The sequence below is a fragment of the Podarcis muralis genome, chromosome 16, assembly GCF_964188315.1.
Source record: "Podarcis muralis chromosome 16, rPodMur119.hap1.1, whole genome shotgun sequence".
Lineage (NCBI taxonomy): Eukaryota > Metazoa > Chordata > Lepidosauria > Squamata > Lacertidae > Podarcis > Podarcis muralis.
This window is the reverse complement of record NC_135670.1, coordinates 11,889,843-11,916,384: the sequence shown is the minus strand read 5'-3', so window position 1 is coordinate 11,916,384 and position 26,542 is coordinate 11,889,843. Positions and strand designations below refer to the sequence as shown.

Genomic DNA, 26,542 nt, shown 5'->3' with positions numbered 1-26,542 from the left:
GCACACTATGTACACACAGGCAGTGGTGTAGCGTGGGGGGTGCAGGGGGGGCCGGGCGCAACATCTGGGGGTTAGGGTTAGGGGGCGCAAATCCACGGGTTAGGGGGTGCAAATTACTTGCCTTGCCCCGGGTGCTGACAACCCACGCTACGCCACTGCACACAGGGTTGTTTTTACCAGTGAAGGATTGAGTCACTAAGCTCATTTATATACCACCTCCACACCATGGTGCCCAAAGCAGCTTATGACAAATATCAAAATAGCCTCAGGTGGTGCAGAGAAATCAAGTTAAAAAACTAGCAGTAAATTCCGAAAGGCAGCAATTCAGCAAACCTAGAATAAATGTAACGCTATGGGAGAAATCTGGACAGTGCAAAATAAAAAGGAAGCTAGCAGACATCATTATATTACTATTATTATTAATTACTTTCTTGTGGTGTCACTTTTTTTTAAATCTCTGCTGGCACTTTTATCAAGATAAGAGTGCCTGCACCTCTTTTTCTCCTCTCCCCCCCCCCCCGCAAAAAGCCACCCATTTATTTTATTTTCTATCCTGCCTTTCCTTCCAAAGTAGCCTAGAGCAGCAACCACCCAAGTGGTAAAACAAGACAATTAAAAATAAAAACCTGTAGAAGATAGAAAAAGCGTGGCACGTCTGTCGAGACACTCTGCATCCCAAGGGGGCTGATAAAAAAGTGTGTGTTTCCCCCCCCCCCCATTAAGATTTTCCCACCTTTTCTCCAAAAAGCAAACTATTTGATTCCCTAAATGGTTTTGAGGTGGGGGTGTTGGAATTTGCCACTTTCAATTATTCACAATGCTTTGCGAATACGTGTGTGTTTACCTTGGTGATAAATCTTTCGCAATGAACACCTTGGCTTCCCCAGGCAAGGCAAGCCAGCTCTCGCCTCCTGAAAACCTCTGCCCCAAAACCACCCCCTCCCTCCCGGCTCCATTTCCCACCCCCCAAAGGGTTAACACCCACCCACGGCACCTCGCCTGCGTCTCCCCGGGCTACGCTGGGGCTCCATCTGTCTGGTGGCGGAGTGGCACCGCCTGGGCACGGAGGAGGTGGGTGGGTGGGCGAGCCGTGAGTGAAGGTGGGGCAGGCTGGCGGTGGGGTGGGGTGGAGCGGGGAGGCTTCACCTGCCCGGGGCAAGCCGGCAGCCTCAGCATCGGGAAGGGAGGAGGAGGAGGAGCTGCTGTTGCTGCTGCTGCAGAGAGCGAGAGTGAGTAACTGCAGGGATGCTCGGGCGGGTCCCAGGGCTGAACGCTGAACCCCCCAACCCCACCCTGGCACCTTGCATCCTTGCATCCTAGCACTTGGCAGGGAAAGGGAGGCCTGGGGTGTGTGGGGAGGGGAGGTTGCTCTCCAGTGCATTGTCTGGAAGCTGTGCCTGTGTGTGTGTAAGCAGAAGCAGGGATGGTTTGTGCTGCTGGAGTGGCTTCTCCTGCTTTTGCAAAGCAGCGCAGGCGGAAAAAGGAGGCGAGCGAGAGGCTGGGCAGCGGGCGAGGCAGCGGGGAAGTGTGTGTGAGCGGGGCGCCGCCGTTGCGAAGCATGTTGTTTACTAGGGAGCAAGTCCTGTCGCTTTTCGTGGGGCTGCCGGCTTCCAGGTACGTATGCAATGCTTGCGCCCCCCTCTTTTTTTCCGGGAAAGAGGAGCCACATGCCAAGGGGGTGCCTTGTGGAAACAGGGTGGCGAGGGAGCGCGCGGGAGAGGCAGCAGCAGCGCAAGGCTGACATAGGCTGAGTCAGCAAAGTTGGGGGCTTGGAGCAGGGATGGGGTTGGGGGGTGAGAAAGAGGCAGGCGGAAAAGGAGCGCCGGGGGGGCAGCATAAGTGTGTGAGTGTGAGAGAGGAAGTGTCGGAAATTGTGAACCTTTAACAGCGTCTGGGGCAGTGCAAGCGTGTGCGTGGGAGCCACTAGGGAAAATTGATAGTGCAAGAGAAACAGGCTGTGTGCTTGAAGCAGGGCAGGTGTGAGCGTGTGTGTGTGTGTGTGTGTGTGTGTGTGTGTGTGTGAGAGAGAGAGAGAGAGAGAGAGAGAGAGAGAAATGAGCAGGGGAGGGTGATGAACCTATATCAGTGCATGTGTGTTTACATGCAAGGCTGATTTGTGTATGTACGGAGAAACCAGTGGGATGGGACACTACAAATATGTGTGTCTGTATGTTGTGAAATGAAAGCATAATCAATGCACATGCATGCTCTCTCTCTCACACACAGACACACATAGAGCATGTGTGTTGAAACTGGCAAAGAGGATGTGAAAAGAGGGAGAGAGGAATTTTGTGTGAGAGAGACAGCAAGTGCGCGAGTGCGAGTGCGAGTGCTTAAAAAAAATAAATGTTAAAAGATAGTTGCATGCCTGACGCCAGACGTGTACAGGGATATAAATCGCCGGGTTCTGGGAAGGATCGCTCTGTGAGGGGGTCGCTCTGTGTCCCCAGGATGCTTTGGGGGAGGAAGCCATGTTGCTTTACATGTATGGTACACAGAGCCTCAGTCGCTGAACCTAACCTACCTCAAGGGCAGGCTGTGTGCGTGCGAGAACCATGCATGCCAACTTGAAGTGCTTGGGAGGATAAATAACTAACTAGAGGGGAGCAAGGGAGAAACACCATATAGTGATTAAATAACAACAACACATGGAGATTGTGAATACATGTAGACACCGATTTCTTTCCATACATCTGCATCTGAAATGTGGTGGCAGCCCATGAAGTCCTACTCAGGGCAGACCTGCTGGAATCAATGGGTTTAAGTTAGTTGTGGGCATTGATTTCAACGGGGCTACTCTGAGTAGGACTTACTTGGACACAACCAAAGGCCTGTGGAGTCCAGCATCCTGTTCTCACAGCAGCCAGCTAGGAAACCCAAGTGCCTTCCCTCACTGTTACTCATAAGGATGTACCGTAATAAGAGCCTGGCAGCTGGATCAGGCCAAAGGCCCATCTAGCCCAGCATCCTGTTCCCACAGTGGCCAAACAGATGCCCCAGTGCCAAGCCTGCAAGCAGGGCCTGAGCGCAACATCAGCCCTCCTCTCCTGTGATTCCCAGCAACTGGGAATTCAGAGACACATACTGCCTCTTGACAGTGGAAGGAGAACATACCCATCAGTAGCCATTGATAGTTTTATTGTTCTTCATGAATTTGCCTAATCCTCTTTTAAGTGGATGGCCATCATTATTGCTTATGGGAAGGGATTCCATATTTTAACTAGACATCAACCTAAGCCTGCAATCAGCTCCCACCTGCCTGCGCTCTTTACTTACAACCAAGCAGGGGGTGGGCCTGCTCATCATAGGCTCTGGCGCCACCTGCTGTTGAACTCCCAGTCTTCCACCCTACCAGTCCTAGTGGGCTACAACCTGGTCACCACTGGTCCATTGAGTTCAGCACTCTCTAAACTGACTGGCAGCATCTCTCTCCCATGTTTCAGACTGGGGTCTTTTATGGCCCTGCCTGGGGACTGAACCTGGGACCTTCTTCATGCAAGGCAGATGCTCTACCCTTGAGCTGCCGCCCTTCCTGTTTTGTATGGGTGCAAATGAGCGATATCTGGAGTAGGTATGTAAGAGCGATGGTGAGATGGGAGTAAGGGATGTACAGTGGTACCTCGGGTTACATACGCTTCAGGTTACATACGCTTCAGGTTACAGACTCTGCTAACCCAGAAACAGTACATTGGGTTAAGAACTTTGCTTCAAGATGAGAACAGAAATCGCGCAGCAGCGGTGCAGCAGCAGTGGGAGGCCCCATTAGCTAAAGTGGTGCTTCAGGTTAAGAACAGTTTCAGGTTAAGCACAGACCTCCGGAACGAATTAAGTACTTAACCCAAGGTACCACTGTATAACAGAGGTGCTCTATGTTATCAGCAATGGGTGTATAAATGTTGTGTGAAGGAAAAATGGAGTGCAACACCTGTGGCCATATGCCTCAAAGATATGCAGTTGGTGGAGCACAAGGTTCTTAATCTCAGGGTTTTGGGTCCGAGCCCTGATTTCTGCATTGCAGGGGGTTGGGGGTCCCTTCCAACTCTGCAGTTCCGTGGTTCTGTTATTCTACGGCGCTGTGCCAAGGGTGGGCCTACTCTAGCGAGCTTCCATATTGCACAGAGCACTTCTTCGGGCAGGATGGACAAATCCCTCTTTTCCAGGAACGGCAGTGGAGAGTCTGTTTTCTGCTGCCCCCTTCTGGAAATACAGAATCCCCTTTCTTTGATCGACAACTAGTGGCAGGTACACTGCCCTTACCAAGCAGCCTTCCCCTGGTTTCAGTGACCCCCCCCCCATTCCAATATATACTATGGTAGAGGTAGATCTAGGGAACAGAGAGCTACCCAAAAGGTGTGGGGAGGTGCTTGTCCCTGGCAAACTCCACACAAGCACTTTGCATCCATCTGTGGTTGGTTGGATGTGCCTGGGGAGTTGGGTCTTGGAGAGAGGGTAGCGTATAATTGAATTGTCTTCAGTTTAATTGGAGCCATCCTTGGGATCTTGGGGGTTGGCAGGGGGCCCACTGCACCGCAGACATCACCCTCAGCGCAGTGCTGGGAAGGGCTACCAGCTGCTACAGAAACACCCCCCCCCCCAATCTCTGCAATAAAAGGACCAACCCAGTTGTGTAGCGACCATGTCAGGACTACAATCGGTGGCCTTGAAGGTGAGTGTATAATGCCGTGGGGGGGGGGCACTGGGAAGAATGCGCACGGGGGGGGGGAATCATAGGGCTCCCCCACTGCTTGCACCCATCACTGTGAAATTTTCCCCACTGTGAAAGAAAATGTGCCCCAGATACAGATCAGACACCTTCATCCCTGAGGCTGAGTTTGCAAATGCACTAAGTTTTGGGAGAGCTGCCCTGATTTGTTCCAGCTCTGCATTTTCTGATTTTGCCGGTCCATCTTTGACCCTTCTTTCAGTAGCAGCAATGAGTGAGCGGGCATGAGGACCTCAGTACAGGACCCGGTGGGGTGGTGGTGGTATGAGACAAGCAGGATGGGGGATCTGTGACTTTTGATGTTTTGTGAATACAATATTTCATTCTTTCCTCCTTTTTAAGAACTCTTAACTAATACAGTGTCCATGTATAGATCAGGAGTAAGATTTGCAGTTTTGCAAACAGCCGTTTGGGAGGGGGGAAAGCTTAAGATCTGCAATATAACTAGAAAATGAGTGTGCATTAATAGGAAGTGTCTGCTTCTGCGGTTCTTACACTCAGCCATTAAAAAACAACAACTGCAACATAACATTTCCCAAAGTCTCAAAGCTTTTTATCTGTCCACTCGGAAGTTAAGTTTCGTTGGGTTCTACGTGGCTTACTTACTCCCAAGTTAAGTGGCACAGGACTGCAACACTCAATATTTGGGGTGTTACTTTATTGCTCCAGGTTTGAAATCAAGGTTTATTGCAGGGATAGGGGGAAGAGGAAGAGTTGAAGTACTGTATAGCAGCACGTTGGTTGCTTCCGTTGGGAAATTTTAGGAGGGGCTGGAACATACCGTACCTTTCTCAGTCAGCTGCACACTGAGAAGTGGGAAGCATGGAGTCTGAGTGGGGGAGCATAACCTGGGATAAATTGTTGGAGAGTGGGTGCTTTGTTTTCTACTCTTCCACCCAGCCTGGGTGCTGGAAACAAGCTGAGCAAAGAGATTATGGGATAGCACGAGCCCCTAACCTAGAAGAACCAGGGAAGGAACCATTATAAGCGGGCTAGATTTAGGTTTGATGAGGCCCTAAGCTACTGAAGGTAATGGGGCCCTTTCTATGTCCAGCTGTCCTTTGTCAACAACAAATTGTCACTGTTTTTTTGTGTTAAACATATGCTATATGGTAATTTATGGACCTAATAGATATCTAAAGCCATTTGCACATAACAAATAGGAGCCTACACAACACAAAACACTGTTGCTGTATGTAGGTTTTATTTTATTTTATATTATATTTTGGAAATGTACACCCAGGTTTTGTTTTTCTTTTAAAAAAATTGGGGGCCCCAAGAGAGTGGGGTCCTAAGCTATAGCTTGTTTAGCTTATACGTAAATCCGGCACTGATTATAAGGGTGAGTCTGTGCTCAGTTGGGGGGGGGGATTTTTAAGTTTTGTTCTCTGACCAGGAACAATCTTGTTTTTAAACGCCGCAGTTCCCCTGCTGTATTCTTTAAATCAGAGTAACGTTTATTGACGAGACTGCTCAATGCTAAGTTGTTTGGGTCAATATTTTTAAGATTAATAAATATCACGTTTCTGCTCATTTAAAGGGGTGGGAAGATATTAGACTTAGGCTGTGCACACACCATACAGTTAAAGCACATGGCTTCCCCCAAAGAATCTTGGGAACTGTAGTTTGTTAAGGGTGCTGGGAATTTTAGTTCTGAGAGGGGTAAACTACGGCTCACAGGATTCTTTGGGTGGAAGAATGTGTTTCAAATTCTGCCTGTATTGGGGGACAGGAGAAAAGAGGGAACTGCTCTCCCTTTCTAAGCACTGGCATCCTGGATCAGACCAATGCTGTGTCTAATGGAGTGTTCTGTACCCAGATGCGCCCAGCAAGGCATGAAGGCAATAGTCTCATCTGATCTGCCTCTCAGCTGGTTGGTGCTGATAACAAGAAGGTTGCAGGTTCGATTCCCCACATGGGACAGTTGCATATTCCTGCATTTCAGGGGGTTGAACTAGATGACCCTCAGGGTCCCTTGCAACTCTGCAATTCCATGTTTCCTGCTTCCGGTGGTTTTGGAAGCAGGTGATTTTGGAGTGCCCTGCATGCACATCGTAAATTTAAAGCATATGTAAAGTAACCCCCCCAAACAAAAAGGACTGCAGGAACTGTAGTTTACTCCTCACAGAACTATCTTTCTCAGCATCCTTAACAAACTACAGTTCCCAGGGGATCAAGTCTGGCTTGATGGGCACCAGCCACCACTGGGGGGCGCTATCAGTGCAGAAGCTGGATGGCCACCTGGTCAGGGATGCTGCCACCGCATCCTGCATCGCAGATCCTGCCTTGAGCAGCAGGGGGTGACGACTAGACCCCCAAGACCCCTCCCCACTTTGTGATTAGTCAGCAGCACAGTTCCCCTGCTGCTGAATTTGTCAGTGCTTCCTTTTTCCAAAAGGGGTTTAAATTAGTAACAGTTCCAGAGGCTAACAGCAGATCCGTCCTCTGTGAATGTGTCTCCTTTTCAGAGCTGTCCAGGCTAGCAACTATGAGTTCTAGGGATTAGCAACAGACCCATATTCCATGGACTTGTCTCCTCCTTTCTTCCCGCAAGCTGTCCTAGCTAGTGGCAGGAGGTTCCAGAGGTTAACAGTGTCAAGAAGTACACCCTTTTTGTCAGACCTCTAGGGGGCGATCCTGAGACTTTAAGGCATGACGTGGACTGGGGATTTTGGGGTGGAGCAAGGGGGACTCACCCTGTCCTCTTCTTCTTCTTTTGTACCCCCCCCCCAGTGAATTATCCGCCGCCGCCTTTACCCCCCGCCATTTGCCCCCCCGACCATCATGGCTCTATGCCCGTAGTCTGCTACCCGTCCAAGGAGTCTATCTTGAGCCCACGGCCGCAGGAGCGCAGCACTGTGATGCGCCGGACCACCGTTTTGGCCCTCTTCTCCGTGGTCCTCATTTACCTGGTCACAGGTGCCTTCGTCTTTCGCCAACTGGAGCAGCCCTATGAGATCCACCAGCAGAGGAAGATCCAAGCCTACCTGGAGCAGTTCTTAAAGCTACACCAATGTGTAGCCGCTGAGGACCTCGAGGACCTCATCCAGGTGAGAGCTGGAGGCCAAAGGGGTGCGGGAGAACAGGGCTCTGGGACTGGTTGGACCCAGAAGAATGGTGGGAGGAACCAGCTGGGAAACCACCAAGGCAAGAAGGCTCAGAGCCCGGGGGTTGTGGGTGGGTAGGGCTGGGCGATACCTTGTTTTCGACATTGCGATATATCACCAGCTAAATATTGCAATATAGCAATACAGTCATACCTCGGGTTGAATATGCTTCATGTTGAGCGCGTTCAAGTTGCACTCCGTGGCAACCCAGAAGTAACAGAGTGCATTACTTCCGGGTTTCGCCACTCGTGCATGCGCGGACGCTAAAAATGACGTCATGCGCAGAAGCGGCGAAAAGCGACGCGCGTGTGCGCAGACGTACTGTTGCTAGTTACGTTTGCTTCTGGATGCGAACGGGGCTCTGGAACGGATCCCGTTCGCATCCTGAGGTACCACTCTATCACAATGTCCGAAATAAGGATGGAGCTATGTAGAGGCATTAGCTGGCATCACGGTTTTTCCTGCGTCCTGATTTTTGCCAGCACTTGATTCGCTGCCCCCTGCAAGAAGACAGGGGAGAGCTGAACTGGTAGAGTTAATGGGGGCTGCAGGAATCAAGAGGAGCAATGGCCGGCTTCACGGTTTTCCCCACATTCTGATTTTTATACAGTCCAACCTTGGTTGTCAAATTTAACCCGTTCCAAAAGACCGTTTGTCTTCCGAAACGTTTGACAACCAAGGTGCAGCTTCTGATTGGCTGCAAGAGCTTCTTGCACTCAAGCAGGACCCACGTCAGACGTTCAGGTTCTGAAAAACGTTCGAAAACTGGAACATTTACCTCCAGGTTTTTGGCTTTTAGGAGCCGAAACGTACGACAACAGAGGCGTTCAGAAACCGAGGTTTGACTGTAACACACACACACACACACACACACACACACACACACACACACACTATGATTTGTGATATACTGCCAGGTTGAAATGATGTAACCAATATCACAATATGGAATACCAAACCAGTTTTGAACGATACGGTGGTACCTCGGGTTACATACGCTTCAGGTTACATACGCTTCAGGTTACAGACTCCGCTAGCCCAGAAATAGTACCTCGGGTTAAGAACTTTGCTTCAGGATGAGAACAGAAATTGCGGTGCAGCAGCAGCAGGAGGCCCCATTAGCTAAATTGGTGCTTCAGGTTAAGAACAGTTTCAGGTTAAGAACAGACCTCCAGAACGAATTAAGTTCTTAACCCGAGGTACCACTGTATTTTGATATATTGCCCAGCCCTAGTGGTAGGACAATGATAAGTGGTCACAGGGAGCAGACTGGGAGGAGGCAATGTCAGAAACTGAAGGGGCAATGGGGCTTAGTGAGGTGGGAGAGTCTCTGACAGAGAACTGCTCAAAATCGGAAGCAGGAGAGTGGGATGAGGCAGGTCGAGAGGCAGAGATGAGTCAGGCTGCTGAAGAGGCACAGGGGTCTCCCCCTCCTGCTGCGACATGCTCCCCTCCCCGCTGGTCTCCTGGAATCCAGAGAGGCATGAAGTGGGAGGAGCAGAGGTAGACACACAGGCGCAGTCTCAGATTGCTTGGGAAAAACCCAGGAGAGGAAGGCACTTAGGCAGCTGTGGGAAGGCGAGGACCCCTTCCGTCTCTACAACTGCCTCATTAGGGGCAAGATTTACCAGGACAAGTTGCTTTGCTCATTAGGCCTAGCACTCCTGTGGGGTTTTTTTTCCTAATAAAGAGTTAACTTTGCCTACTCCATTTGATTTGCTGCTGGCTCGCTCCTGGCAGTAGCTCAGTGCACCTGCCTTGCATGCAAATAAAAAGAAAAAACCCCAGGTTCAATCCCTGGTGGTGTTTCCAGGTAGGCCTGCGAATGTACTCTGCCCGAAACCCTGAGGAGCCACTGCCAGCCAGTGTAGGCAGTACTGAGCTAGATGGATCAGTGATCTGACTCCATGTGGGTGAAGGGGCCTAGCTCAGTGCTCTGGGGTTACGGCTGCGCTGGGATGCTGGGCCCTCAGTGGCTTGGTCCTAACCTTTTCCTGTGCCCTTCCTCTCAGCAAGTGGGCGATGCCATGGGTGTCGGAGTGGAGCCTGCCATCAACAGCACAAACGCCAACAGCTCGCACTGGGATATGGGCAGCGCTTTCTTCTTCGCTGGCACCGTGATCACCACCATCGGTATCTGGGGTCTGATGGGGAGGAGGGAGGAGACAGAGGGAAGGTGCGGGTATCTTCCTTGCTTTGCTACAGAGAAGCCTGTCAAGGACTGTGGCGCAGTGTTTGGAGCACATGCCTTGCACATAGCTGTCAACTTTTCCCTTTTCTTGTGTGGAATCCTATTCGGAATAAGGGAATTTCCCTTTTAAAAAAGGGAAACATTGACAGCTATGGCCTTGAATGCAAAAAGGCCCAGGTTCAATCCCTGGTATTGTCAGGTCTGAAACACTATCGAAAGCTCCTGCCAGTCCTGGGAGCCACCTGCATGCATTTAGACACCCATTTCTTAATTTTTTAAAATGAGGTTTTTGCCATTTATCTCTATGGTGGTAGTGCTGCTGCTGCGCCCCACCGTAGGTCAGGCTGTATTGAGCCCTGGATTTGATAATCTTGTTTCATCTAGGCACACCTGCTGCTGATTTGCCACCACCACCCTCAAAGGTAATGCGGGTGGCGCTGTGGTCTAAACCACCGAGCCTCTTGGGCTTGCCAATCGCCAGGTTGGCAGTTCGAATCCGCGCAACAGAGTGAGCTCCCATTGCTCTGTCCCAGCTCCTGCCAACCTAGCAGTTCGAAAGCATGCTGCTGTGGCAGGAAGGTAAATGGCATTTCCGTGCGCTCTGGCTTCCATCACAGTGTCCCGTTGCACCAGAAGCGGTTTAGTCATGCTGGCCACATGACCCGGATAGCTGTCTGTGGATAAACACTGGCTCCCTCGGCCTGAAAACAAGAAGAGCATCGCAACCCCATAGACGCCTTTGACTGGACTCAACCATCCAGGGGTCCTTTACCTTTTTTACCTTTACCACCCTCAACCACCTTGCCCAGGAAAGTACAGTGGTACCTTGGGTTACAGACGCTTCAGGTTACAGACTCTGCTAACCCAGAAATAGTACCTCGGGTTAAGAACTTTACCTCAGGATGAGAACAGAAATTGTACGCCAGCAGAGCGGCAGCAGCGGGAGGCCCCATTAGCTAAAGTGGTACTTCAGGTTAAGAACAGTTTCAGGTTAAGAAGGGACCTTAACCCAAGGTACCACTGTAATATTATTGTTTTCCAAAATATCTGCATCTAGGGAGGACCTCTTTAGGAGGAGCCTCACCACCGCCTCTTTCAAGGCAGAAGGCGTAACTCCTTCCAGTGGCGCAGCATTGCCTCATCCATTGAATCTATCCAATCAATCCCCTCCTGCTAGATTTGGCAGTCATTATGGGCAGGGATGAAGAGGGCATGCTATTGGCCTCGTGGCCATAATCGCCCGGTCCACATCCTCAGGTTGCAACAACTGAAGCTGACCCCACAAGGTATAATTCATGAATGGTCCAGGGCCCTTCAAGGAGCCTGAACCAATTGTGGCACCTGGCTCAGCATGGGTCCAAGTGTTATTTTGCCCTCAGAGTGTTTTTCAAATCTCTCGCAGAGACAGAAGTCGTAGCCCAACATCTGGAGGGCCACAGGTTCCCCATGCTAGCCACATGTCCCAACCAATCAGGGATCACATGTTAAAAGTACTTAGGTAAAGGTAAAGGGACCCCTGACCATTAGATCCAGTCATGGCCGACTCTGGGGTTGCGGCGCTCATCTCACTTTATTGGCCAAGGGAGCCGGCCTACAGCTTCCGGGTCATGTGGCCAGCATGACTAAGCCGCTTCAGGCGAACCAGAGCAGCACATGGAAACGTCGTTTACTTTCCCGCCGGAGTGGTACCTATTTATCTACTTGTACTTTGATGTGCTTTCGAACTGCTAGGTTGGCAGGTAATGTACTTACCAAGGTGTAAAGTTGGAAGGTGGAACCTGTGGACTTTCCAGGTGTTGTTGGTTATCTGAGATAGCGCAGTTGGTACAGCATGCAACTTTTAATCTCAGGGCCATGAGTTCGAGCCCCACAGCCAGTCTGTTTATACTGTGAGTAGATTGCAGACTCTTGGGAGTTGGACGTGCCTGAGTTAGATGGACCCCTGGTCTGGCTGTGTGTATAGCTGCCTCCTGCATAACTGACCTAGGAGTGGGTATACCAGGGTGATCAATGCTGCCAGCTGGCTGCAGCTTCAAGACGGTGCCAGGGAGCCACACAAAGGATTTACAACCTGGGGCTGAGCAAAGAAGCTAAGAGGCTTTGCTTATTTTTGCTGGAGTCTGCAGGATTGGGACAGAGGCTGATCCAGGCACTTCTCCAAAAATTAAGGAAGCAGAAATGGAACAAGGAGGTTGGATTTTGTGTGTGTCCATCCTTGTGCAACATTCTGTTTTGAGCCAGGCCTCGTCCCTGGAACAATGACAAGTGTAGGAGTAAAGAAGCAAAGGTTTCTTCTGAGGATATGAAGAGTGCATCTTTCTTACCCCACAGAGTATTAAGGATGCAAGACCCATCTAGCCCAACACCCTGTTCTCACCGTGGCCAACTAGATGCCTGTGGGAAGCCCCCCAAACAGTGAATTCCATAAGTTAGTGGTATGTTTTGGTACAGGTGTATTTTCTGTTGTCTGCCCTGATTCTGCTGCCAGTTGGATTCATTGGCGGGGGGGGGGGACACCCCTCGGTTTTGTTTGTTTGTTGTGTATTTACTTCATTAAAAAAACATATCCTGTCCCATCTTCCAGAAGAAATTATAAGCAGCTAACAAAAACCAGTAATAATAATATAAAACAATCCACAGTTCAGTCAAATCTGCAGTACTCAAAGTATTAGCAGAAAAAAATATTCCAAACCACAACAACAGTTTCAGAACAGCCGTCAGAATTAATAAAACAGATGTCAAAGCAAGGAAAGGCATTTTTAAGACATTGCACACACACATTCAGGCCTGTTTTCACAACCTTGAGGACTACAAACTTGCTTTTTAAAAACCAAAAACAGAATTAATATCCAAATATAAAAATTGCCTTTTTAATCATCTGTGTCTTCAGTGGCCCACAAACTTTCAGGGCTGTTTTCGCAGTCGTAAAGACTAGAAACTTGCTTTTAAAAAAGCCAAGAAACTAATTCCTTCATTTGTACAATAAGACCATGTGCCTATTGCAGCTTTGTTCCCTGGAGTTAATAGCAATTGTAGTCCAAAACATTCGGAGGGTGCCTGGTTGGAGTAGTCTGAGCCAGAGTGTTAGAGTCTGGATCAATATTGAGGAGCACTTTCTCTTTTCTGCTGACTCTCTCTCTGCCTCTCTCTCTTCTTCTTCCCTAACAGGGTTTGGGAACATCTCCCCCAAGACTGACCCTGGCCGGCTTTTCTGTATCTTCTATGCCCTCGTGGGGATTCCTCTCTTTGGCATGCTGCTGGCAGGAGTCGGGGACCATTTGGGATCGTCTCTCCGGAAAGCCATTGGCAAGGTGGAGGACATTTTCCTGGTGAGCAAAACCCTCGCCTGGAGGGCAGCTTCTCTCCAGCCTTTCCATCACCACCTGTACATTTCTCTGCCCACCTTTATTTGCAGGGACCTCCTGCTCATTCTGCTGTGCAGGACTCAGTTCGTCTGCCTGCAAAGTCCTGTTTTGCTGGCGCCAGTACCCTTCTGTGAACTTCCCCCCAGCTTTTTTTGAGTTGTGTTTGGACACATTTGCAAACTGGAGAAACAGTTATGGGCATTTCACACAGACACACCACAGCCTGTTTTGTTGACTTGCAGTATAAGGTTTGCCTTCCCCAATTTCATCAGGGAGAAGGGGACCTTGTGGGCACCCAGAATGCCCCCTGTGTGTTTGCAGGGCAGCATGTTGGCAGCCTCTAGTCTAGACAGGCCGTTTGGAAGACATGCACTTATAGGAGTTGGCTGCCTCTTGGATCAGCTGTTGGTTTTTTCAACATTGACCTCTCTTCCATCCTGTTCCCTCCTGTTCTCCGCAGAAGTGGCAGGTCAGTGCTACCATTGTGAGGGTCCTCTCGGCCTTGCTCTTCATCCTCATTGGCTGCCTCCTCTTCGTCTCCCTGCCAACCATCATCTTCCAGAGGGTGGAAGGATGGACCCTTTTAGAGAGCGTCTACTTTGTGGTCGTCACACTGACCACCATTGGATTTGGCGACTATGTGGCAGGTGGGTGTTGTGGGGCGACATGAAGGGGGTGAGCCCAGTGGGGTGGGGTCCATTGGGATTCCCCTTTCTGACCCTGAGAGTGGTTCCCGGAGCACAATCAACCCCTCTTCCCAGGGAACTCTGGGAACTGAAGCTCTGTGAGGGGAATAAGAGTCTCCTCTCAGTGCCCATAACAGACTATCGTTTCCCAGAATTATTTGAGGGAAGCCAGGGCTGTTTAAAGTGCTTTAAATGTTTGGAGTGGATGTGGCCTAAGACTAGGACAAAATGTCACCCTACTGGTTTATTCCAATTGAGTACTTCGTTGGGTTTTCCTGACAGCCTTTCATCCAGGCATTGACCATACATGATCTTAACTTGGCTTCAGCAAGGCGGTTCAGTCAAGTCTCTTTGGACCACCTCCTCGCCTCTCTCTTCCTCCCTCTGAACTAAGGTGGAGAGTAACTGGTTTTGGTGGTGGTGGGAGTGCTCATTACAAATTGTCTTGCCTTAAACTTTGCTCCTTCCAGGTGATACGAAAAGCGAAGAATACCTGTGGTACCAGCCATTGGTGGTGGTCTGGATTCTGCTGGGCTTGGCCTACTTTGCCTCCATCCTGACTATGATTGGCAACTGGTTGAGGGTGTTGTCCCGGCGCACGAGGGCTGAGGTGAGGACACTGTGCTTCAAGTGTACATTGATAGGCCCATTGTATCATCTCCATGTCCTCCACAACCCCCATTATTAGGGTTTCCAGGTCAGGAGCATCCCAGACCCTGAGATTTCAAGACCTAGGAGAGGTTCCTTGTGATGTCACAGGGCAGGACCTGCAGATGGAGGTTTGTTAGAAGAGAATGAGAGTGGACACCCTCCTCCTATTATTATTATTATTATTATTATTATTATTATTATTATTATTATTATTACTCTAGCTCACCTGAAGATTCAAGCCCTCCAACTGCAACCTGGAGGAGGCCAGGCAAAACTGGAGACTTCAGGTCAGACCTAGAGGTCTGGCAACCCTACCTGTTATTACCTTCTCCCTGTATTTCCCTGTTATGGTGGTGTGGTGATGACTGACTGACTGACTGACTGACTGACTGACTGATTATTTAATTTCTATACTGCCTAATATATTAGAAATATCTTTAAGCAGTGTACAAAAAATGGAAGCAAGAACAGACAACTTAAACAAAATATTACAAAAACACACCACTACTTGTAAAGAGGTTGCATTAATACAAAGTTACTAATATATACAAATCCATTCATTTTCCTTCTGACACACCTTCCCTCTTCGCCTCCAGGTTCTCTTCTTAAGTCCACAATTCCCAAAAGCCAATGGTGTAACCTCTGACGCATACATTAGAAGCCACCTTAGATCTTAGGTCAAAGGCTGTTTGTTCATATAGATCAGTATTGGCCCAGTTTGTACAGAACACTAACCCAAACCGTGGCCTAGCATGGTTCCACAATGGAGAGGATATCCTGACTGTTGTGCTCCTCCTCTACCCTAGTTCTCCTCCTGCTGTGCTATTGTGAGCTAAGCCAGGGTTGTTGTCCGAATCTAGCCTCATGATTTGTCTCTCTCTCAGTCCAGGCCAACTCCTGAGCAGCAACCTAGGTTTGTTTTAGGGTTGGGAACATCAGGTCTGGGGATCTAATGTGGCCCTCCAGCCTTTTCTATCTGGCCCTAGGGACTCATCCTCCTTTAGAGTTTGTGCCTGGCTGGAATGTTTCCTTAAGCTTTGTTCATGCCTCTTAGTTGCCTCGCTCAAGGAAAGAGACGGATGTTTAATGTGTGTGGAAGGTGGAGCAAAGCAAAATTTAGATCCATGACTCACTTTGGCTTCTGGTGCTGCCCACCAGTGGCCCCCAGAAGGTTGCCCAGAAGGGAATGTGGCCCTTGAGCTGAAAAAAAGTCCCACGCTCCTGTTTTGCAGCCTGTGTTTCATCTGGAGCGAACCTGGTCTTCTCTATTGCCCTTCAATTTGCAACTTGAGCAAGGCGTCTAGGAAGTGTGAAGGTAGAAGTCTGCAGATCAAGCCACTGTTAACAGCTAGCAAGCAAGCAAACAAATAAACAAAAATTTGGGGGCCTTGTTTCTACAGTTCTCCTCATCCCCACCCCCAAACACACACAGCGTTCCTTGCGCTGGTGGTGCTCTATAATAACTCAAAGTGACGGCGAGAATCTGCAGCCTCCGAGTTTTGAAGCATTTCCCCTTTTGCCAATTAAAAAAGCAGATGGCATCAATTTTGCACATAAACTCATTAAGCGGCTTGCCTAATTGAAAGCCATTTCTTTCTCGCTGACCCTGGCGTTCAGACGAAAGGCAATAAAAACAGCTGGAAATGATTGGTGGCATTTTGTACCCACCCGCCTGGAAACAGGACCAGGCACAGTGAAGGGAAGTAGGGGGTGGTTAAGGAGAAATATGTACGTGTTTGCAGTGGGTCTCGATTTTATTTGGTGGTGAAGCAGTTTGCAAGGCAGGGAATGCAGTAGCCCCTTAACTTCGGCTCAGCACAATTTCCTACCGTACCCAAGTTGTGGCTGGCCTTGTTGGGCATGGGTGCGAGGGAGAACTGCCTCAACAGGGATGCAATGGGTGTAGCAGGGCACCACACACGATAGGCATGCCAGCAGTCAGCTGAGGGCAAGCAAAAATAAATAATTCCTCATGCAGCCTCAGAGGAGTAGACGTGAAAATCAGCTGCAGCAAAATGACCGCTGACAGTTGCCTCTGGAGCATAAATATTTTGCAAGAGAGATTCAAGCACTAGGAGTCAAGCGCTGAGAACCAAAACACAAGGACCCTTGCAGCTCAGGAGTGGAGCACTTGCCTTCAACGGAGAAGGTCGTAGGTTCAATCCCCAACAGCTCCTGATAGGCCTGGGAGAGACTCCCGATCTGAAATCCTGTAGCTCCACAGCCAGTCAGTGTACACCAGGTGTGGGGAACCTTGGGCCCACCAGCTGTTGCTGAATTGCAACTAGCCATTGACCAGGCGTAGTGGGGCTTCTGGGAATTGTAGTTCCGCAACATCTGGAGAGCCAAAGTTTCCCCACACTTGATGTAGACAATACCATACCCTCTAAGTGTCCGTATTTTCCAGGGACAGTCCTGGAATTACAAAAGCCACCCCAGCTTCTAATTTGATCCTGGAATGTCCCTATTTCCTCCGCCAGTGGCACGACTGCCTAGCTCAGGGGAGAGGATGAGGCAGCACTTGTCTCGAGAGATGGTGGTGGTAGCGGCATCCCATTGCCTCTCCAGGGCTGCCACTGCTGGTCTCCTCCCTTGGGCAAGGAGAAGGAGAGGCTGCAGTCACCAAGGCTTGTGATGTGCTGGCTCTGAGGGGCAGGACTGCCCTGGGTAGAAAGAAAGGGGGAGCCAAGCAGAGCACAAGGAGTCTTAATTTAAAAAAAAAATGCTTTGTGCATTTGCATCTAATCTTGCCATTTCCCAAAATTTATTGATTGGTGTGTGTTTCCCTGTTTATAAATCTGCTAAAGAATAAAATTTAAAAAAAACAGGATTAAGAGTTTTTCTCAGGATGGTGGAGGGTGTGTGTGCTGGGTCCCGTTGGTGTGGTGGCGGCAGCACTCGCCCTTCTGATATGAAATGCTCTGCTGGGGACACACAGACACACAAAGGGAGGGTTGAGGAGGATCAGTTGCGGGGGGAATGAGAAATGTCCCTATTTTCATCTGAGTCGTGTTGGAAGGAATGCAATACTAAGCTGATTCAGTATAAGACAGAGTCCTGTGTTCCTATATCCCATATAGTCCTTTAGAATTTGCATTTATCCGAAATTAGCAATGCAGCTCTCCAACCAGTGTTTACAAAAATGCATATAAGAATGTGTGCATAAAAATGAATATATCCACGACAGTAACATGCGAAATGTCTTGCATTAGGGGAAATAACATGCTATACTAGATAGATCTTTTAGCAGAGAAGTTCTTACATGCTCCTAAGTGGCATCTAATGGTTTTTTCTCCCCACCTTTCTACTTTCTTTTTCTTTTGTGTATTTTTATTAAAAAATTTCTTGATTTACAGAAGTATGTGTAATGTCTCTGTCTTGTATTTTTTCCATGTAACATTTTTACAAATCAGTTTCATTTGTTGAGACATTAGGAAGAAAAGGGGGAGGGGGGAAAGATGGGTGAGGGTGGGGTCGGGTGGCGATGTTTCTATTTTGCTTAATGTATGTAGGGTTTGGTGTCAGCGTTGCTTGTGCACGTTCTCTGCTGTTCACTTGTGTTCCTTTGGTGGTGAGAGAGGTTGGGGTTGGCCTTGTTTGTTTGTGATTGGCTGTGGTGATCTTTGTTTTCATGTGTGAGTGGGGTGGGTGCGTGTTTTGGATCAGGTTAGCCATATTGATTTGTATGCTGTTGGTGGATGGTTGTCATTGTCTTGTTGCACCTTTCTACTTTCTGACCTTTTGCTTGACTGAACAAAAGGCATTCCCCCAATATGGATTTTGGAATTTTCTGTCATAACTAGATCTCCCCCTTCCAATTTCCCTACAGATGGGAGACTTGACTGCGCACGCTGCCTCCTGGACGGGCAACGTGGCCTCCCAGCTCCGTGTCCCAAACATGGCGTTTCCAGACAAGCTGCACAGAGTGGGCACCTTGAAAGGGAAGCCGCTGTCGCCTTCGGCCATGTTGCAGCAGGGGGACAGCCAAGAGGTATTGCCGCCACTGCTACTGCCGCCGCAGCAATTGCCACCGCAGCAGCAACTGCCACCACAGCAGCAACTGCCACCACAGCTGCCACCTTTACCACCCCCGCTGCTGCCACCGCCACCGCCATCCCCGCGCCCATCTCCAGGTACTGCACAGCGTGTGGCCCAGCTGCGGCCTATAGACTACGCGGGTGAAAACCTTGCCTTCATTGACGAGAGTTCAGATGCGCTGAGCGATGGAGGGCCGCCTTCTGCCAGGTTGCCCCGCCGCATGCGCCCTCGGGCACGGCACCGTGCCAACACGGGCCAGCCGCCAGGATTGCCCATGGTCCTGCTGAGCCTGACCCAGGACAAAGGTGAACCTGTCTAAGGCTAGGGCTAGGCCAAAGCCTGTCTTGGAGCAAGTTTCCGACCTATTGGTGCAGTTCTCTTTGTTCCTCTCCTCCTGTGCCCAGCAGAGTGAAACCCAAAGCGTCTCGGCTTTTGTTTCCGTGAGGTGCTAAGTGCCCGCCTTTTTGTGTGCCCTGGCACAAACCCTCTGCACTGCGGTATCCCATTCTATGCTGCCAGCTGGGCTCTGTCCCCGTTTCCATAGACACTAGGAACGCCACCCTCTTTGCTGTGCCAACACAGTCTCTTGCTTCCAGTGGGACAAAACCTGGCATCACCGCTCTCCTCTCCGCATGGTGCTCCCCTACTCAGCCTTCCTCCGGGCAGCAGGATTATACTCCTGTTCCCCGAGCATCACTGGAAGCCTCATCTCAACCTGTGTGCCTGTTATGGTTGTCCTCCTTTAATCTTCCAGAACTGCACCTTGTGAGTGGGTGGACAGGTCAGGATCACTCCCATCCACTCTGGCTCCAAGCACCAGGTCTACTTCCTGTTGCATGCTCTCCTGATCATCCCCGTCCCCAAGCACACACGCACAAAACTCCTCCTGCCTTGTGAGTCAGATTAGGCGAATAGCCACACAAAGTGTGAATGAGTTTCATAGCTGTTGTTCCCTTTCCCCCAGGAAATTATGTTAGCATTGGGCTTTTAACAGAGTAGATGTCTGAACAGATGTCGCCATGACTGAGAAGCTTCAGTGCCCTTGACAAACTACAGTTCCCAGGACGGGGGTGGGGAACCCATGATAGTATTGCACCTGTATACTTGCTGAACGTTTGTCACAAACTTATGCACCTTTCCTCCCCTGCTTTGGTGTAGGGACGGAGGAGAAATTTGGTTTAGTTCACATCTAGAGGCCAACCTACCAAACTGGAACTTCCTGAAACTTTAAAAACACAACTCTCTTTGGAGATTCGCTCTCCTCTGTGTTTTGCACTGCAGTTCTCCAGCCAAGTAATGTGTAGGAAAATGCATAATTTGGGGTAAAGTATGTGTAAAAATGCTTATAGTTCTGAAAATAAAGTGCAAAAAATGCATTTTGTTTGGAGGAAACTGCTTTGTAAAAATGTGTCTGTTAGAGAAATTCACACTCAAATGCCAGTGAGTTGTCATGAAGACTTTTTTCTTTTTTTAAAGCAGTTGCAAACGGATGTAGAAATGTGAATAACTGAACTTAAGATTGGAAAAAATAAGAAACTGAGGGAAACAAGAATTCACAGATTTGCCTATCCCTACCATGGGGTGTCTGGGAAGGTTGTTGTGGGGTGTGATTGCCTAAAATATGCAAACAACTGCATTGGGGGAATCCCTATCCAACCCTCCCTGCAATCCAGTAATGTTGGAGAGGTATAGTAAGATTTGGGAGTGTGTGAACCCTACGGGAGCTCCCTCTTGGTTGGGCTTCCTCCAAGGGCTGTTTGGTTACATGGGGCAAGGCTCTGCAGCCACCCCAAGCTATAGAGAAGAGAGTGTGGGAGGAGGCTACCCTCATCTCTCCCCGTCTTCCATCTTTCACTTCACAAATGTGCCTGTTCTTGACTCTGTATATTGGAAACATTTTATTTATTTATTTATTGGTCTGGTCTTCCAGAAATTAAAACCAAAACTACACGAGAAGCATTTGTGTGCCTGTGTTGTTTGTTTGTATTAATCACAAAGAGACACGTCTCCGTGTTAAATTACAGCAGTGGTGGGGAACCTCTGTCCTGTGGGTCCGTCTTGGCCAGCTAAACCATACCTGTATGTCCATCAGCTGATGTCACCTGGTAACACCAGGCCTACACCCACCTGTCTAAGTTGGCCTGCGAAGTGAGGGGGAGACAGATCTGGTCCACTGGGCCAAAAAGCTTCCCTAGGTGGAATGCAAGAAAGAAGGAAAGTTTGTAGTAAGAAAGTTTGCATTTGCTCCAACTGGCCTTATATAACTGATAGTGCTTCCAGGCTGTTGCTATTTGGGGGTTAGTGCTGGGCCGGCCTCAATTCCCCCCGCCCCAGGGGCAGACCAAAGTGATGCTCATCAGCCGGTTGGTCCCACACTCTGGGGAATCCCCATTCCCAGGCCTGCCCACCACTGGCCAATCCACAGGCAGGCATGGAGTCCTCCTCAGCTGGCCTCTGGACTGGTGACATGGCCATGGCCAGGCCGCAATGCCACCTGACCGTTTATGATAAGGTATAGGAATCTGAGGCCTTGATGGAATCTAGGCACATATAAAAAAACATTGTGAAAATGCTTTTTTAAAAAAAAGTTTTGAAAAAATGTATTGAATTTGCCATAGCTCACCATCGCCAGCTAGTGTCACATTTGTATAATGCACTTTAAAAGGTAAAGGGACCCCTGGTCATTAGGTCCAGTTGTGGCTGACTCTGGGGTTGTGGTGCTCATCTCGCTTTATTGGCCAAGGGAGTCGGCGTACAGCTTCCGGGTCATGTGGCCAGCATGACTAAGCCACTTCTGGCGAACCAGAGCAGCGCACGGAAACGCCGTTTACCTTCCCGCTGGAGTAGACCTATTTATCTACTTGCACTTTGATGTGCTTTCGAACTGCTAGGTTGGCAGGAGCAGGGACCGAACAACGGGAGCTCCCCCCGTCACGGGGATTCGAACCGCCGACCTTCTGGGCTCTGCGATTTAACCCACAGTGCCACCCGCGTCCCATAATGCACTTTACACAACACTTAAAACATTCTTGTGTATTTCTAGTGAGCAGAGTCCTCTCTTAACTTTCAAGTTCAGGCGGGTTGAGGGAGATGACTGAAAATGTAGCTGAGAGATAGAAATAACAGAATACCCTAAGGGCGTATAATGGGCCACGTGCTCTATTTAATAGATTTTCTAATGATCTGCAAAAAGGGTGGGGAAGGGAAGGAGGATGGTGATTAAGTGAAATTTCCAGGTAATGCAAAAAAAAAAAAAAAAAAAAAAACCAACAGCTGGGATGCCAGCCAGGCAGGAGAGAGATAGCGAAGCACACTTTATGAAAAGGAACTGAGAAATAATAATTTTTGTATTGAAGGGGACAGTTGTGGTGGGTAGGACAGGAAGTACAATTGCCTCCTCCTGTTTCCATTGGAAATATTGCATTATTTACATGCTCTGGTTGTGGTTCACTACATTGGATGTGCTGTAGTTCAGTGGGAGAGCATCTGCTTTACAGGCCAGAGGATCCCAGGTTCAGTCCCCAGTATCTCCAGGTAGGGCTACAACAGACTCCCTGTTTGAAACTCAACACAGCTGCTGCCAGTCAGTGTATGCAATATTCAGTTAGATGAACCCAGTGATCTGAGGCAGCTATCTTTTCTCCTGTGTACCAGGATTTTAGGCTGGGGACAATCCCAGACCCGCCAAGTGTCCCTGTTTTCCAGAGACAGTCCTGGATTTACAAAAGCCGTCCCGGTTTCTGATTTGATCCCAGAATGTCCCACTTTTCCTTAGGATGTCCCTAAGGAACATTGTTGGACAAATGTTGGAGGGTGTGGAGTTATGCGACCCCCGAGCCAAGGAGATAAATAACTATATAACCTTTAGAAGGCATCTGAAGGCAGCCCTGTTTAAACGTTTAATGTTTTATTATGCTTTTATACATGTTGGAAGCTGCTCAGAGTGGCTGGGGCAACCCAGTCATATGGGTGGGTTTTTTATTATTATTATTATATTATATTTTAAAAACAGGACCCCTATTTTCATCGGAGAAATGTTGGAGGGTATGCAATCTCAGCCCTGCTAGGGGTGGGTGTGCAATGAAATATTGGCATGTTTAAGGGGGGGGGGGTTCAATATAGGAGAGGCTGAGTGAGATCTGATGCACAGCATATATTTAAATTGCTACTACAACACCTTAACAATCCCGGGAATTGTCCTTTGTTAAAGTGGTGTAATAGTGCTGTAAATGTATGGTGTGAATGTGACCTTTGTGTCAACAGGGAATTGAGCAGGAATATGTTTTATAGATTTTTTAGGACTGATTTCCTGAAACCTTTGCAGGCGCTATAGGAAGTCCTGGTGGGCACCAACGCCTGCTCCAAGTCCTGAAATGTCTCTGTGTCTCTGGGTACGCGCTATTCCATTAAAGAACATTCAAAGCATATTCCCTCCCAAAAGAATCCTTGGCACTGTGGTTTGTTAAAAGGTTGCCGTGAATTGTGTGGAGTAAAGGACAGAATTATTTGAGAGAAATAATGTGCTTCACATGTGCTTTAAAGGCACAGTATGCACAGACAACCTGTGTTTGGGTGCTATGAGAGGAACAAGAGCCCTGTATAATTTAAAATAGAAACCATCAACTGCAAAGGAGGGAAGGAAGACGACTGGAACCCCGGAAGGATCTGTTGTTCTCTGTTGCCATGGTGCTGAATGGCTCTCTTGTGTGGCGTTCGCCATATTGTAAAGGACCTGTTCTTTTTCTTGTTGGAGAAGAAGAGGCAGTCTTTTCAAGTCCTGTTCTACCCCACAGGGGTGGAGGTGAGAGAGGCGAAGACGCTTTCCCAGCAATAAGAATATTTAAGCTTGAAAGGGCCCAGAGCGTCTAAAGAGCTTTAAAAAAAACTACCCAAACACCTTTTGTACTTAGGCTGAGGGAAGCTGAGCTACGAAACTCCTTGCCGCAAGGAAAATGCCACGGCAAAGAATTTAGTAATTTCCAAAGATAAGTTTAGTGTCAGTAAAAAAAAGAAGTGAAGAAACTGCCTGCAGATTCTGCCAAACTCTGCCTCCATCTATCGCCATTTTGTGACTGGCTTTGGCCCACAACGTCATTTTGTGATTGGTCCTGGGCCTCATAAATCTGAAATGTGAGAACCCTTCTCCGTTGGGTTTATGAAGACTTTGCCCAATCCTCCCCTTTGGTGGATTTACTCGGGAGGAATTGCCCAAAAGCAACCCAATCCTGTCCATGTTGCGTGTGGGGGTCTCTCAGGAGGAATAGCCAATTGGTTATTATGCCATACTCCCAAAGGCAGCCATTTTGTGTTATGCCACATAGAGAGAGCAGCCATTTTGGGACTGGTACCCACGGCATTTTCTCAGAATGTGCACTGACCCAAAAAGGTGGCTGGGCAAACCATGTCAAATTGAGGGGACCACAGAAGTAAAATGTTTGGTAGAAAGGGAATGAAGGCCTATGGCAGAACCCACTGGAAATGAGCATGGGTCATAACGGAAGGTCCTCATCTCTCTCTTTTTCTCTCCACCCCCCCAAGAGGCTTCCTAATGGATAGAAGCAGCAGGAAAGCGAAGAAGCCTACTACAGGCACAACAGAGCAGGTAATTGGAACAGGTGGGGTTAGGCATTGATTCCTTTTTTTGTCTTCCCCTTAAAAAGAACTTGATTTGAGCATTGCATTCAGGTTATTCCTAAGCGTCTTGAAGAAAAAATCTTCTACTGAAAATAGGCCATATTTCAAAAAGTAAAATTCCCAGCACCCCCAAAGTTCTGAAATTGTTGAGCTTTCTTTTCTTTTTAACCAAAGTTGTTTAGGTTTTTGTTTTTGTTTGTAAACCACCAAAAACAAAGAGAGAGGACACATTTTTCAACATAAACTTCAACTCTTTCTTTCTTTCTTTCTTTCTTTCTTTCTTTCTTTCTTTCTTTCTTTCTTTCTTTCTTTCCCCCCCAGGGGGAAGGTGGCAGTGGCATAGCTTCCCCCCAAAAAAACAAAAAAATCAGCAACACCCCCAGCATCTCCAAGAGCCTCTTCTTCTTCTTCTTCTTCTTCTTCTTCTTCTTCTTCTTCTTCTTCTTCTTCTTCTTCTTCTTCTTCTTCCAGGGTAAGAAAGGGAGATTCCTTGTTGAGCACACACACACACACACACACACACACACACACACACCCGCTTTGGAAGGGTGGGACTGAGGAGGTAAGTTCCTATGGACCTGCAAAAACAAAACAAAACAAAAAAAATATTCAAAAATTGCAAATTCTGAAGGATGGCTGTGTTTCAGTTCGTGTCTTGTTTCAAAAAGTGCAGATTAGGAAGGTTTGCCTTGAAATGTGAACTGAAATGAATTTCACCCCCTAACTGACATTACAGGCTGGTACAGAGAAGCTAACAGAAGAGGAGAAGGCACCCAGGAAAGAAGTGGATAATGTACTGCAGGGCGAATTGGCGAAGCTCTTAGCTGAGAAGCAGGAGGAGGCGGAAAGTCCAGCATTTCAAGGTGAAGTACAGAAAGGCAAGGCGACAGAGAAGTCCAAGGAAAGGAAGGGAGGCCTAGCATTGCAGAATGAAGTAGAGAAAGCCCAGACAAAGTCCAAGGCTAATACGGAGCGTGAATCACCTCAGCGTGAAGTAGGAAAAGCCTCGGCAAAGAGAAGGTCCAAGGCGGAAAGCGAGCCTTCCTCATCGTGGGATGAAGCAGGGAAAGGCAGGGTGAGGGAGATGTCCAAGCAGGGAATGGAAGAAGAGAACACCCAGGAGGAAACTGAGGAAACTGAGACCCAGGAAAGCAGGGACAGTGAATCACCGCAGGCTGAAGCAGAGGAATCCTCAGAGAAGGTCACTTGGAAACAAGGCTCTTTATCAAGCAAAGAGGAGGAGGAGATGAAGGAGGACGAGGGGTAAGAGAACCCTCCCCAAAAAGCACCAGCTTGCCTCAACCTGTCCCACATGTAGAGATTAGCATCACCGCATAGTGCATGCACACACACCTGCCCCCTGCCTGCAGTGCTGGGAGTCTCAGATATTTTCTGCCTCCTACACTGAAAAATCAAAGTGATGCTTGGCTTGGAATAAATTTCAAAATAATAATGGCCTACTCCCAAATGAGATGGAAGCAAAGCAATGACAGGCTTAGCACTAGCAAATAGGCAAGTTCCCGGAGTAAAGATTGCAACCACTTTTTTTTTTATAAGATATTTATTAAAGTTTTCAATATTAATACAATAAGAAAAAAAATCAAAAAGAAAAAAAGAAAAAATAACAAAAATACAAAAAAATAAGAATAATTAAAAACACACAAAATTTCCATTACTTATTTTCCATTAACTTATTTCCCAGACCTCCTCGTACCTCCCTTTTTTGTATTCCAATTCAAATTGTTAATTCAACAAATCCTTATCGATAAATTTTAACCTGCTTCTAAACCTTTTTTTTTTTCATATTCTCTTAAAACATTACAGCCAGAAACCACTTAATTTCTATCCGACATCATTCTAACATTCATTAATTTTACAGTGTTTCTGTAGATAGTCCTTAAATTTCTTCCAATCTTCTTCCGCAAGATTGCAACCACTTCACCCCACCCCCAGTACTACAGTTGCCACACTTCCCGGGGCTCACTCATGGTTTGGTTCAGCGTTGCATCTGAGGCCGGCTGGGGTCATCGTTTTTCCCCCCCAAACTAACAAACCACAAGTGAGATGCCATAGAACAAACCTTGGTCCCAGCTTGTGATTTGTCTGGTGCAAGACAAACCACAGGCTTGGATACAACACTTAGCCAA

The 26,542-nt window shown here is 48.3% G+C and overlaps 2 protein-coding genes across 4 annotated transcripts; both read left to right on the top strand.

Moving 5' to 3' along the window:
* Window positions 1–991: 991 nt before the first annotated feature.
* Window positions 992–20,702, top strand: KCNK4 (potassium two pore domain channel subfamily K member 4). 3 transcript variants are annotated; one of them, XM_077920311.1, is made up of 7 exons: window positions 992–1,229; window positions 7,457–7,773; window positions 9,843–9,963; window positions 13,190–13,350; window positions 13,847–14,033; window positions 14,543–14,682; window positions 18,553–20,702. In XM_077920311.1, coding segments are annotated over exons 1-7 (1,455 nt in total). In that variant the 5' UTR covers window positions 992–1,228; the 3' UTR covers window positions 19,081–20,702. The 3 variants fall into 3 exon arrangements, with proteins under 3 accessions (XP_077776437.1, XP_077776436.1, XP_028566746.2); XM_077920310.1 differs by lacking the exon at window positions 992–1,229 and adding an exon at window positions 1,239–1,614; XM_028710913.2 differs by lacking the exon at window positions 992–1,229 and adding an exon at window positions 4,477–4,666.
* A 2,367-nt stretch (window positions 20,703–23,069) lies between these two features.
* LOC144325895 (uncharacterized) lies at window positions 23,070–25,679 on the top strand. The gene is made up of 3 exons (XM_077920701.1): window positions 23,070–23,152; window positions 24,300–24,363; window positions 25,132–25,679. The coding sequence occupies exons 2-3, from the start codon at window positions 24,310–24,312 to the stop codon at window positions 25,660–25,662; spliced, it is 585 nt and encodes a 194-aa protein (XP_077776827.1). The 5' UTR covers window positions 23,070–23,152; window positions 24,300–24,309; the 3' UTR covers window positions 25,663–25,679.
* The last annotated feature ends 863 nt before the right edge of the window (window positions 25,680–26,542 follow it).